Here is a 14,255-nt window from a genome sequence, read left to right as displayed (position 1 = left end):
CCCCATGCTGAAGGTTAAGGTGGTCACCTCCCTGCCCCATAGAGGGGGCACACGTCCTCAGGTAAAAGGCAGTGAGCCAGGAGCCTGGATATTTGGGGTGCTTTCATGGCTTTATCACCTTAGCAGTTAGTCATGTAGCTTCGGAGGAGTCTCAGCTATGCCACAAGTTGAAGTCAGGTATCTAGTTATCTCTGGTCCACATTTACATATTTCTGCAAAGATATGGACACACATACACATAGTACGTCACACTATTGCTGAGGTTAAGAACTTAGGCTCTGGATCCATTCTGGCCAGGTTTGACTCATCACCTACAGCTCTGCAACCTTGGATAAGTAACTCACCTCCTTATGTCTTCCAGTTTTCTCATCTGTAAAATGGATTTAATCATGGTACCCATCTCATTGGGTTGTTGAGAGAATTAAACTGACAATGTCCAGCACATAATTAGCATACAATAGATAACAATAAAAAATTATTATTATTAATACGATAATTCTCATGCTTGTTGAAGGATTAAAAGAAATAACACATGGAAGAGTGCACTGTTTAATAACCTAAATGTTATTAGCAATAGAGGGACTAAATAAAGGAATGACATAAGGAATCTCTATGTAACTTGGTTATTTTGGATATTAGAAGGAATACATGATGTAATGATATACTTACATTTGGGTGAAAAATGTAGGCTAGAGACGGAAGTTATAGAGTTAGAAAATGAAATTTCCTCAAGGCGTTTTATTAAAACCTTTAGCATCCTAAAGCACATAGCTCGCCAATTTAGATACCCTCTTCTCTCTGCTCCTCCTTCTGGAGCCCCAAGGCTTTAAACATATTTAGCTAATTTGTTCTACCTGCTTAGCATGTTTATTTTTGTCTCCAAAGTTATTTGTCTAACCAGAGGTAACGGTTTCAAATCATCTCTTTGTGTGCTTGTTTAGCATCTGTCAGCACTTCTACCATGAAATCATATTTTCAGTGGTTTCTAATCCTGCTGCAGAAGGTTGCTGCATGCTGTGACTTGGTGTGGGCTCCTTCCCTTGTGAAGCAATTAAAAATAAATAAAAGTGGATAAATATTTCAGAGAATTGCTTTTTTTTTACTGCTTCTTGAAAAGAATGCTCTTTTTTCCAATTCTATTTTTATTTTGGGATTAAAACCCAAGTAATCAAATACTTCCCAAGGTACAATTATTATAATTATCACTTGATTCAAATGTAAAACTCCAAGGGCTTACATCAAGATTTATAAAATGATTGTTGGTCAAGTGTGCATCAAGAAGAACGATTAGTTAAATATTTGTTATATGTTCAGATCTTAGGATTAAAGGGTTTAAATATATCAGTGTAGTTAGCATTAACTGCACTCCTCAAATTCACTGTCATTCATTTTTTTGTATGTTTGCCTAATTATTATCACTAATGGCATTCTCATGGTAATTAAAAAATAGCAACTAGACTTAAAATTAGGTGTTACATTAATTTAGATGGTTTCTAATAATTCATTTCATGGGATTAAGCAAATACATAATTTTAAAGTACTGTAAAATATCTGTGACTTTGTTTTATTTATTTTTTAATATTTTCAGATCATCCTTATTATATCTTTTATTAAAGTTTTAAAGTATTTTCTATACAGATCTCTTGGTTAATTCCCTGATACTTTATGGTTTTGTCAATATTAAAAACTGTATCCTATTTTTTATTAAAACTTTTAGTTGGCAGTTGCCAGCACAGGTTGATCTCGAATCCAGCAAGATCCTTACTAGTTGGTGAAGATTCTTAATTGTTCTAAAAGTTTGTTGATTTTGTTTTTCTAGGGAGATGTCATATCATTTACAAATTATGATAGTTGATTCTCTGCTCTTCTAATTCTTACCAATTTTATTTATTTTTCTCTTCTTAATGTTTTTGATCAAAATTGTTTCTGAGCCTCAAGAAAATCCATGTAAAATTTCTCTAAGTATATTATATGCTATAAATTTTAATATTATAACCTTTACTAAGTTGAGGAAGTTCCTTTTCATTCCTGGTTTGCTCAGAATTTTTAATTATAAATTGTACTGAACTTTATTAAATGATATTTTCTACATTGAGATAATCATATCTCCTTCTATCTTAGTTGTGTAATGTGGTGAATTACATGGGTAGATTTTCTGACATTGAAGCATCTTTGTTTTTTTTTTTACTATTTAAATACTTTATTTTTTTCTTTATTTTTTAAAAAATTTAATTTAATTTATTATACAGCGGGTTCTTATTAGTTATCTATTTTATAGATATTAGTGTATATATGTCATGACTTTGTTTTAGAACAGCATTTCTCAACCTTTGTATTATTGACATTTTTGGTCCAGATAACTCTTGTTGTGAGGGGCTGTCTTGTGCATTATAGGATGTTAGCAGCATTCCTGGCCTCGACCTACTTGTTGCCAGTAGCACCTTCCCAGATGTGATAACTAAAAATTTCTCTAGATATTGGCAAATGTCCCCTGGTAAAAATCACACCTGGTTAAGAATTACAGCTTTAGATTATCTTATATTGAAACTTTTGTATAATATTATCATATTCAAATGTTTAACTTCTTCCAATAGAATTAATTAAATTTAGTGGAGGTATAAAAACACATGGCACAGAAGGTTGAAGGTTATTTTGGGTCAAAAAATGAGACTTTAATTTCTGATAGTGCCTTACTTTTTTGATGTGTTCGGAAAAGCTAAATTATTGAGTAAGTTCGTTTGGGGAAATAAATTCAGTATCATTAATATATTAATATTGCATTTTGAAAGTTGCATGTTTGTTACACTAAGTCACCAAAGCTAAGTTATCCTCTTAGTTAAGTATGTTTTCATCTCAATAATTATGTGAGGGTCATTTATAATATTGGCCTTCCAGAGAAGTACACGGATGAGTGCAGACACCACTTCTGTCCTGAAATAATTTATAGTCTGGGAGAGAAGAGGAAATAATATACTGCTTCCCGAGATGGGTGTTACAAGATGTGCAAATAAACTACTATAGGTAGAGTGGACTTAACAAGAAGCTGGTGAAGCTTAAACTCTAGGGCTGCTCAATGCAGAGGCTCCTTCCAAAGCTTAATTTTATATTTGCAAATTGTACTTTTTTTTCTTAAAAGAAGCCCCTCCCCCAAACTGTGTAAGTTTGAGGCCCCCACAAGACCTGCATCTGTCCTCGATATGGGGATTCCAAGGCTGGACAGAATGCATAAGAGAAGACCTTTGAAGAAGGGACACACAGATTGTCTTTCATTGCATATGTGATTTTGGAGAGTCCCTCTGTTCCCCTGCTCCAGAAAGGTAGAGCTGAACCGTGCCATGCTTCCCTGCTTCCCTGCCATTTTTATGTCTCTACGCACATGGAGAACTCACAACACCTGGTAGGCGTGGGGAACATTCTCTGTCCTGTGATTTCAAATGTGGTTTGGACTGTGGCACAGAGGGTTGAAGATGGGATTTTGCAATAATAATATTGAAATAATAGTGAGCATTGGTGCTGGATGTCTGATGAAAAGACAAAGGCAAGTCACAAGGGAAATATAGAGAGGGTGTGTGGGTACAAGATTTGGTGGGGAAGTACAGGGGACAGGGTGTTGGAGGGGTGTTGAATTGACAGGTGGAAAGGAGAGGGAGGAAGCAATGGGAGGTTTGCGGTCATGTCACATGGGCAGGGGTTAATGTCAAGGACATGTGACAAGGGGTGAGTGGGGTAAATGTGAGGACGTCTGGGTGTCTTGTCACACCCACTGGAAACCTGTGGTAGCCTCTGCTTTGCATCTAGGGATTATCTGACCTCAGGAAGAATTTCCCTCATTCTACTAAACCCATCTCTCTTTGGAAGGACCTTCCGAGTGCACAGATTTGGCTCTGCACTCTGTTTGGGCTTGTGGCTGGGGCTGCTTAAATTAGAAATTCACCAAGGTTTTTTTCATGAATTTTTTTGTAGCTGTAAGAGACCCTCGGTTGTACTCCTGTCCCATCTACAAGAAGCCAGTCCGAACAGATCTGAACTACATCGCTGCTGTGGACCTCAGGACGGCCCAGGCCCCCGAACACTGGGTGCTCCGTGGGGTCGCCCTTCTCTGTGATGTCAAGTAACACGGGGCATGTCTCTCACCCAGTAAATGCAGGATATAAAGTATCATAACCTTTTTCTTCTGTGTGGACAGTGTGTAAATCAGGTTGATCATGCAATGAGAACTCTATCAGTGTTCCCTACTCTAGTTGGATGCTTGATTACATTTAGCCTGTTTCATCGTTCATGACCAATCACTGTGTTTTTCTGAAAAGTTATTCGGTGATTTAAAAATAAAATTTACAACTTTCTAATGAAGTACAGCCCTCAAATCCACAATAATACATTTTCTTCTTCCTTCAACTCCAAGGACTGACTAGGCTAAACAGACGGTATTTCCCTTGAAGGGATTATTCTTCTGTTAATGTGGTGGTTCTAGTGAGAGCCCAATTCTCTAAGGTATCATGACAAGTTTGCGCTGATTCTGCTTCTGTTGCCTTTTGCATTTAGGTCAGGTAAGAGATTTGTTTTCATGGCTCAAGTAGCCAATTAAATAGACCTTTTAAAAAAAATGGAAGGAAATAGAAGGGTGGGTTAAGAATGTGAATAGATGAATAGACAATTCAGGTAATCCTATAGAATAAACATTTAGAATAGGGTTCAACCCCACTGATAATTATTAATGAGATACTAACTGATATTTGTTAGAATTAAAAAATTAAAGCTAACGTGAATCGTGGTGAGGTCTTTGTAAAAGTGATACACTCACAGCCTCCTTGAGCAATGTAAATTGACCCATCCTTTTGGTAAAATGATTAAACAACTAAGCACAGAAAGAATCATAAAAACATTCCATGCCTTGATCCTTATTTTCTCTCCTGAAAATCTATACCCAGGAAACAATTTAAAAGACTGAAGAAATATATATATATATTTAATAGCATAAAAAATAAATACCCTAAAAGTTCAAAAATAAGTCTATCTTAAGGAAATTAGAAGCATTTGGCAATCATGAAAAACAATAATGAAGATTTCATAACACAGAAATGGTGAGCACATACTGTTAATTGAAAGACATAGTTAACAAAATATCAAGTACACTGTGATTATAACTGTAAAATGTATCTGGTGTGGACAAAAATTAGAAAATAACATGGAAAATAAAAACAGGTATGATCCAATGGTAAAGGTTTCAGTTGACTTGAACAAATGTAATAACTGGAAGAAAAAAGTAGAGAAAGGATAAAAGTCGTAGATAGTGGGTGGGAACTTCACGTAAGTTTTTATTAATTAGGAAAATACTACCTAAGGAACTTTTCACATATTTTTATTTTAAATTATGATTATAAATTATAAAATTGTTTCATCTATAACCTGTTGACTAGGAAACTTGGTCAGTGTTAACTTAGAATTGCAGCTTAGAATTGGGTAACTTCAGATCTGTGTAACTTCATGCTTCTGATGATAAAAAGTTTTTTACAGGGAGGAAGGGTTACAAGGAGACCAGTGTGGGTCCCTCTCACTAGGATTTGCTCTGTGACAAGTATCATTTTATGCTAAGTATGATGAGAATTGGGCCTGAGTGGTTCATGTGATACCTACCCATCCTGGACAATACTATATTTTCATTTGAGTAGCTTCTTTTGGTCTGAATTAATATATCAGTTGATTTGTGTGAATTGCTGTAAAACAATCATTTTATTTCGAAGAATACATAATGAAAATATAAAAATAATGCAGATTAATAAAAAGTTGTTAATGAATGTCTGAATTGTAATTGCTATTTATGAGCAAGGGGGTGAGTGCCATTGAGTAACCAGAAATAAGCTTTCAAAACTGGCTTTTTTAATTAAATAACTTGAAAATGTATAATTCCTATAATTTTGTGATATACTCCATTGGTATATATGTATGAGTTTTGGAGACCCAAAGTAGAAAAGAACACCATGAAAACAACTAGAAATTTTTAGGAACTAATTCAGCAAGGGACATGACTAAAGCATGAAGGTACCAGTGAGGCCCCTTCCCGCTTCACCTCCACTCCCCGCTCCCCAGCTCCCACCCGCTGAAGGGTGCTCAGTATCCTACTGAATCGGGATCAAGGGAAGACCAACTGACTGAATTTTCCAGTTGACGGAGAGAGTCGCTGACCACCTTGGATGTGGAGAAAACTACAGTGAGGGTCCCGTTGCCATAGCAGGGTGATAGAGCCATCTTTTTCATCTGTCTCAGTACTGACTTATTAAAGATATTTATGTTGCACCTCCTGCGTGTCAGGCGCCCTGGCGCCCTGGTGGAACGATGGTGGGAAAAAAATGGCCACAGTCCCTGATTTCATGGAATTCACATAAGAGGATGAGACACAGAAAATAAGCAGTTATTCAGGCAGGTAATTTTACATGATCTCAGTTTACGACTGGATAACCTGACACGTGTGAGCAATACGTAGAAAGAGATGTAAAGACTGGGGGTTAAGTGCTATGAGGAAAACATTGGATTCCATGAGGGAGATGGCAGCTATTCAGGGGTCATGGATTAGCAGGGAGAAGCCACACTACAGTGTCCCCATTTATTTGTTAATTTATTATTAGTAGTAGTATTTTTTTTGCTGAGGACACAGAACATAACAGCAGCGAGGAGCTCCCCTGAGATGAAGCAGCTGCTGCACATCCTTACCTGGCTTTTCCTGGTCCTCAGGTTCCCCTGTGCAGCTTGCAGCTGTGCAAGTAAAGTCCGCCCAGAATTGAGGCAGAAGACTACCTTTTGTCGCATTAGAATTGACCTTTTATGCTTGGGGGGTTTCATCACCTTTCCACAGCAACTTACCCCAGTCTTCTCTGAGCTTCCCTTTAAAGGCATGTTGGCAAATATCAAACCAACTCAGCATGAGCGAGGCCCCGTCCCCATCGGGGGTTGGGGGGCAGAGCAGAGCCCTAGCCCAGGAGTTCTTGAGCAGCATCTCTACCATGGATGTTGTTTCCCTGCAGGGACCTAGTTTGATTGGGACAAAAGGAAAGGCAGCTCTGTGGAGGTGACGTCTCCTTCAGATCTGAAGGAGGGAGGGGATATCTCAGACCCACAAATACTGGGGACTCACATCTTGCTGCCTAAAAGGAGGAGGTATGCTTGGTGCCTGATGGAAAAGTGACAGGAAACCGGCCTGGAGTACAGGGCTGAGGAGAGCTGCTTTCTAAATGAAATTGCAAGCCTTTTTCTAACTGCTGCCAACTACAGCATAGTGGCTGATGGAAATCATGTGTTTCTAAGTCACTGGAGCGAGAAGAACTTCTTTGTGTTAAACACTATTTGCGGTGGAAAAATCTTGTAAATAATTCAACGTTAAGAGGCCTGACGAGACAAACCATGAATGTTATAATTAGGTAGCTTGCAGGATTCTCCAGTTTAGACAAAATACACAGCATCAAAGATGTCTTTGTCAATGATAAATTTGTGTTCAAAGGCGTGGCATTATTAAAAAATTACTTATGTTATGCATCCTGACAACGTAGTTTATAAAATTTTTGCAACACAAAAGTCTTTAGTAATCATAAAAATAGTCAAATATATATACATGAGTAATTTTATCTTAAAGACACAATTTCCCCTCACCTCCAAATCAGCAACACAATTTTTTTCTCCTATGTCAGGCCCTGGTGAGGTCCATGATGGCTTTAACATTTAAAATACTTGACTCTTGCAGGTATTAGGAGTGATTTTTAAAAACTGTATTGTGTAATTGATTACTGTTGATTAGTAGCCCCCATCAACACGTCAAAATAAAGCCTCTTAAGGGAAAACAAAAGGTATGCTTATATTCACAGTATGTTCCTCCAGATTGGGTGAAGCCAATAAACAAACCAGTAGGTTGTGAAAGTATGAGGAAATGTAGTAGTTTCGGCTTGTAATTGCTCTAGTGTTGAGTTCTAGTAATTTTTGAAGTTTATACGCTCCGGTTAATCGACTGACATTTGCTGTATCCAACATGTGCGTATTAAGTGTCCACATATACCTCCAGTGAAGGATAGGAGAGAATTCAAGGTTAGCTTTAGAATCAGCTATGAGATTTGGCTAAGACACTGTGAATCCACAAACAGGTCCTTACCTGTCTTAAATGGGAGCCTCATTCTGTGATGTGCTTTAAACACAGTGAACCTTATCAATGCAAGAGCAGAATGCATTGCTACCCTGGCTGCAACCGAGGGGCTTTTCTGGTTCAGTTCTTCGGCCTGGAAAACCATAAAACTGAGCAGCCAGATAGACAGTAATGACAAGTTGCATCCTGAAAATATAGTGACTAAGGAACCAGAAGGCAGGAAGGATGTATCCTGAGCAGGGCGGGATGGGGGATAAGAAGGAGAGTCACGTTTCTTTTCTTCAGACGCTGTTAGAATTCAATTATTAGCAATAACTCTAGCAGATCTAGCAGATGATGAATGAATAATCTCCAAAGTCCTCAAATGAGCCTTTAAAAAATAGCTTATCCCCTGGATTTCAAAGTTTTTGTTACAAAATGCCAACAGTATTACGATCTAATAGTATAATTTCAATGCCTTAAAGGATTTAATCTGAAGTTTTATAAAGTCCTATGAGCTCTTAGTAACACCGTAAAACCACCACGTGGAGTTGCCTCATGTGTTTTCTTCCTGTGCCTGTTTTGATTTAGAACTCCACTTTTAGTTTCCCAAGGCTCAGGATTTATAGGCAAGCTTCATGGTTTCCAAGCTTGAGTTTATGTTGTATGGTTGCAGTGCCCAGCCTGGGAGACTTGCCCTCCTTTTGGTTTGCGTGCCAAACGCCGTGTCTTACTGGGCTGCACTGTGTTGCTCCTTGCTGTGTGTCCTGTGGGTACAGCCAGGACATATTTGCTGCATGATGCTTGCCCCTGCTCTAGTAACGTTTTATGATTACGGTTAATACCTTTCTTCATTTATTTCTTCGCTTAGGCTAATATGCATAGCATTCACATCAAATACAATCACAAACACAAAAGCCAATTAGGTTTTCCCCAGTATTTTGCGCTGGAGTCGATTTTAATGACCACACAGAGCGTCCGCGAGTAGTTGGGAAGGGAGAAAGACTAAACGTGGTGAAGGACACCGAAGAGATTACGTGGGAAGTCACGGGCTGGGGAGGTTTGTGAAGGACTGTGAAACAGAACCTGTGATCCAGCTGAGGCTGGACACTCCTCTATACTGCTGTGTGCAGTTTAAATTCACTCTGTTAGCGTCACCTTGCTCCTTGCGGTCTGCTGTGATGTAGCCATTTATAATCTATTTGTGCAAATACTTACAGCAAATCCCAGGAGGCCTGTAGAAAAAGAGCTTATAAAACATTTTAGTGTTTTATCATTTGAAAAGCGATCATTTGCATGCATCAATGAAACTTTCTGCTATTCTAGCAAATAGTGAAAATGTTTTTAGTGTCTCAGGAACATCATAAATTGCGATTGTTCACATCTTACAACCCCTGATACATCACACCACTGATCACAAAGATTTATAAGTGGCACAAATGAGGGGCTTTAAAAAAAGATGATTGCTGTAAGCTGAATCATGTTCTTGGAAAACAAAAATGTTGGTTATATTAGAAATTAGAAAATTAAGTATTAATTGGAGAATATAGCTAATGAATATGTCGAGTTTGCTGTAGCCTACTTTGGTTTATTTTTATTTGTATTGTTTGCTTTCCTAATCTGTTTTCCCCATGCTAAGCCGACCAATAGTCTTCAGTGGAAAAAAGCAGAATATATTATTTGACCCTTCTGGATACCATGTAAGAGTGGGGAGTGTACTGATAAATTTGGGCTGAGTGTGGAATAATGATACAACTTTTCTTTTTTCTTTTTTTTGGGGGGGAATTTTATCTTATTTTTTTTTGGGGGGGTCACATATTTTAAAATAAACTTTTTAATTAGGAACAATTTTAGGTTTACAGAAAAGTTGCAGAGATAGTAAAGAGAGTTTCCATTACCCTTCACCCAGCCTCCCTTAATGTTCCATCATACACAGAATATTATACCAGGAGATTAACACTGGTGCACGACTATTAACCAAACTGCAGACTTGATATACATTTCACCAGTTTTCCCACTAAGATTCTTTTACTGTTCCAAGAACCAATACATGGTCCACATTGCCTTCAGCATCACTGATTTTAAACCAGTACTTGTAATATAAATTGATCTTTTCTTAAAGACTCATGTTTCGATATTATAAACATCAGTTATGCTATACCATAATTTACTGATTCATTCAGGGTTTGCTAAAATGAGTTGCACTCTTTGAATCTCATACCCACAAGCCCCAGTCAGCTATACATTTGAGTACGTTCTCATGTTCATGGTGTTTGGAGTGGTGAGACAACTTTTCTTAGCGGATGTTAGAGGTATGGCATCATTGCACATTTCGTTATTTTGAAACTTGCTAAACCTAACATGTTTGCGTTTAGATGTAAGCTTGCTACTGCTAATACAAATATGTATTATGTACAACACAAAGAACAAATATGTAATGTTCTAAAGTCTGTGTCTTGTGTGTGAATGAAAATCAAATAGCTTATTTCAGAAAAATTTAAATCCCTTTTTTACATAATATGAGAGGGTCTTTAAGTGAATTGTAAAAGAGAATGAGAAATCACCTGGGAATTAAATAGACCTTAGTATAATTTCATGCCAGCCTCTTTGTAATTTATAACAATACATCTTATGGAAGAAATCCAACACCAAGCAGAGCCTTGTGCTGCTGCCTATGGTCTGTACGTCCCTGCAATTGTAACAGAAAGTGGGGTCCGGCTGCTCACCACTCAAAAGCCAATAAAGAGGGAAGGTTGATGGAAAAGAAAGTTTGCTTTACTTTGGATGCCTGCAACCTGGGTCGGGGGGCGGGGGGAGGGAGGACGCCTGTCCAAAGGCTGACTCGCCCCTTCTGCTCCAACCAGGGGGCAAGAGCTTTTATAAGCTGAGGGAGGGAGCTACCTGCAGAAACAGCTCAGTCAGCTCTGACGGTCATCTCGAAATTGGTCATCGGTGGTCTGACCAGCATCATCTTGATTTTTTTTTTTTTTTTATTTATTTATTTATTTATTTATTTATTTTTATTTTTGGCTGTGCTGGGTCCTCGGTTCGTGCGAGGGCTTTCTCTAGTTGCGGCAAGTGGGGGCCACTCTTCATCGCGGTGCGGGGACCGCTCTTCATCGCGGTGCGCGGGCCTTTCACTATCGCGGCCCCTCCCGTTGCGGGGCACAGGCTCCAGACGCGCAGGCTCAGCAGCTGTGGCTCACAGGCCCAGCGGCTCCGCGGCATGTGGGATCCTCCCAGACCAGGGCTCGAACCCGCGTCCCCTGCATTAGCAGGCAGACCCTCAACCACTGCGCCACCAGGGAAGCCCATCATCTTGATTTTTAAGTACAGTTCGTCTTCAGTTCCACGGTCGGTTTGTTCCCATTTCCTTGAGGCCAATTCTCGGAATTGTGGCAGCTTATGTCATGGCTACCCCTGGTCATCATGTAGTTAACTTCTTCCACCTGGTGAGGGTCTCAGTATTTATAAGACAGCTCACAGGAGATGGCTTGGAATATTATCTATAGCCCTTGAGGAGGAACTAAAAGTCCTTGACTCTGCTTAATGGCTAAACTATTATTATTTAGTCTTGTTGGGCTATTTTCCTTTATTTCTGCAGTTTCTCATTTCTCTGATGAAACTTATTCTTTGGCTAAAGTTTTTCCACAAACAAAAGGCAGGCAGAGGACATGGGGGGCAAGGACCATAGGGTCCTGCTACCGTTTCACAATGATGTCCTCGTGGTTCTACTGGGACAGAATCCACAGCACACAGTCCCTGCGACAGGAGAGCATTTATAGTCAGCCTTGGCATTACAGTATAGAATCTGCAGCCTCTAATATAAATCCCAAGGTGGTTAATAGGATTGTATAGACTGGGACAAACTTTTGCCAAGTTGTGAAGCCCTCAGATTGTGTCTTTGCCCAAAGACCCTTTCCTCTACCTCATCGCCCCCTTCAGTCATATCCTTGACTCTCAGCAGACTGAACTGCTCAGAGCTTAAGAGGAGACCCCTGGGAGGAATACTTGAATTTAGATAGAGTCCTAGACTTAAAGAGACCCTTGCCTGCTATGCTTCACTTCAAAAGACTATTCCTTTGCCCTTCAAGAAGCACAACCAGAATTTTCACCGAAGCATTTTTGCAATGGGCGGGGGCGTTGCCCACGGGTGTCACAGGATACACAGGATATCGGTTTTAACCCCGTGTTAAAAGGGGAACTTTGCATCTCACACACGAGATCATAGAAACTGCAGATACATACCCATCCTGGCCTATTTCAATAGAATGATTATTAATACTCTTTTGTTATAAAATGAAAAATCCAGGAATGCCAAAACCAGATGGCGCCCCAGGACGATAGTTGTAAACCTGGCATCTTCTGGCCTGATCAATCACTCTATCTGGCCACATTATTTAGGCTCCAACCAGATCACTAAAGGCTCTGCTAACCATGAGCATCTTTATACATAATCGTGGCACTAGCCATAGGTACTGAGCCTACTCTGTAGCAAAATGTCCATGGGAAAAATCAGAGTTCTAAATTAGGATGCTAAGGCCCACCCCGGATCCACACGCCCATCTCAAGTCCTACTTCCAGCCCTGCTCTGCTGAAGATTCTAGCTTTCCCACCTTTACCATCTACTTGCCCAGCTCCAGCCACCTAGTGGTGGCTCTTATTATCTGGGGACCATAGCAATGGGAGTGTGAGTAACTCTTGTCTCTGGAGATCCTGCCTGGCTGACTCCCTCCGCCCTGAGATGCTCCTTATGCCCACCTGCCTGCCTGGCCACACCCTTTCTTGACGAGTACGATGCCTGGGAGATAGCAGGGCAATCAAGGAAAGAGGAACACTTGGAGCCCACAGACAGGTTCACACTCTGGATCTACCATTTACTAGCTGGGTAAATTTGGCTGAGTCAATTAGTGTTTCTGGGACATGTTTTCTCATCTGTGAAATAGGTACACAGTACTTTCCATGTGAAGCTGTTGTGAGAAACAATAGAAACAGACAACACGAAAATGCCCAGGACAAAGGAATGCTCAGCCAGCGTCACTTCCTTCCCCTACCTTGTTACAGGTCAAGTCACGTAAGGAGGAGACAGGCAGGCTGCCTCCACCTGGAGTGAGGACCCTTCTTTAAGAGGTGGCCCTGATGATCAGTGGGTGCGGTCCTTCTACTTCTCCCCATAGAGCATGAAGCCCAGCTTTATCTCCGTCAGGACCATTCTCTCCTTGTTTTCAATTTAAAAGAGCACTGATGTATTGAGGTTCCTTTTGTTTTTATTGTTTTGATGTGAGTGTGTTTGTAAGTCAATTCCAAACCAAAGCCTTCCAACAGTTTCTCTCTGCATGGTGTGCAGAGAGAAATATAAATAACTAAATATCTTAAGTATATACTCTAATATCCATTTAATGCTGGTGTCTGATGCTGATTTTCACACCATAAGTTGTCGAATGATATTGCTTTCCCTTTGTGCTTGTGCAGACTAGTGAGGCAGATTATTTCATCACAAACCGGTGACTGTCTATGTGAGATGACAAAAGGGAGAGGTAAAATGAACAACAGATACAGGGTTGCAATCAAAGTTATTACTTTGATTTAATTAAAAATCTTAATTTGTTAGAATAATGGCTCTTATCCCTGGCTGTACATTAGAATCATTTGGGAAGCTTTTAAAAATATTGATGCTAAGGGCCCACTGTAGTCTAATAAAGTCAAAACATCTGTGAAAGCAGCCAAGGTCGAGAACCACTACTTTAAAGTACAAACAAGTGTGGACTATGAAAGCCACTCACCACTAAAATAATTGGGAAACATATTTGTGTTTCAAACGTCTTTGAGCAATTGTATAACTAAAGAGAGTTGAGATGGTAAAAATGACGTTTAAAAAAGAAATATTGGAATTGTGAAATAAAATTCATATTTTATGGCAAGACGAGAGATATTTAAACATAGAAATTCTTCTCTGCCCTTTGGCCACCTCTCTCCCCCCACTGTGCATTGTGTGTCTGCATTATGCATCGACCAGACCTCCTCCACCGGTAGGAATACCTGCTCCGTCATAAAGAGCAACATTCTCCCGGCACCAATAAGACAACTCCTTAAAAATAGCGTTCCTTCTTGAGCTTGCGAGGGGTCACATGACCCACCACAATGACTTAGA

General features: G+C 39.6%; 1 protein-coding gene across 9 annotated transcripts in view; it reads left to right on the top strand.

Moving 5' to 3' along the window:
• DNAH5 (dynein axonemal heavy chain 5) overlaps positions 1-5,795 on the top strand; it is a 312,149-nt gene extending 306,354 nt beyond the window's left edge. For all 9 annotated transcript variants that reach the window (XM_057539913.1, XM_057539912.1, XM_057539910.1 and 6 more), the window contains one exon: positions 3,964-5,795. In XM_057539913.1, coding sequence (XP_057395896.1) covers positions 3,964-4,115 — 152 coding nt within the window. In that variant the 3' untranslated portion in view covers positions 4,116-5,795. The remainder of the gene's footprint in view (positions 1-3,963) is intronic.
• The last annotated feature ends 8,460 nt before the right edge of the window (positions 5,796-14,255 follow it).

Source organism: Balaenoptera acutorostrata, chromosome 2 (assembly GCF_949987535.1).
Source record: "Balaenoptera acutorostrata chromosome 2, mBalAcu1.1, whole genome shotgun sequence".
In the NCBI taxonomy this organism is placed as follows: Eukaryota; Metazoa; Chordata; class Mammalia; order Artiodactyla; family Balaenopteridae; genus Balaenoptera; species Balaenoptera acutorostrata.
Note: the sequence above shows the minus strand (reverse complement) of the source record. Positions and strands in the feature narration are given on the sequence as shown.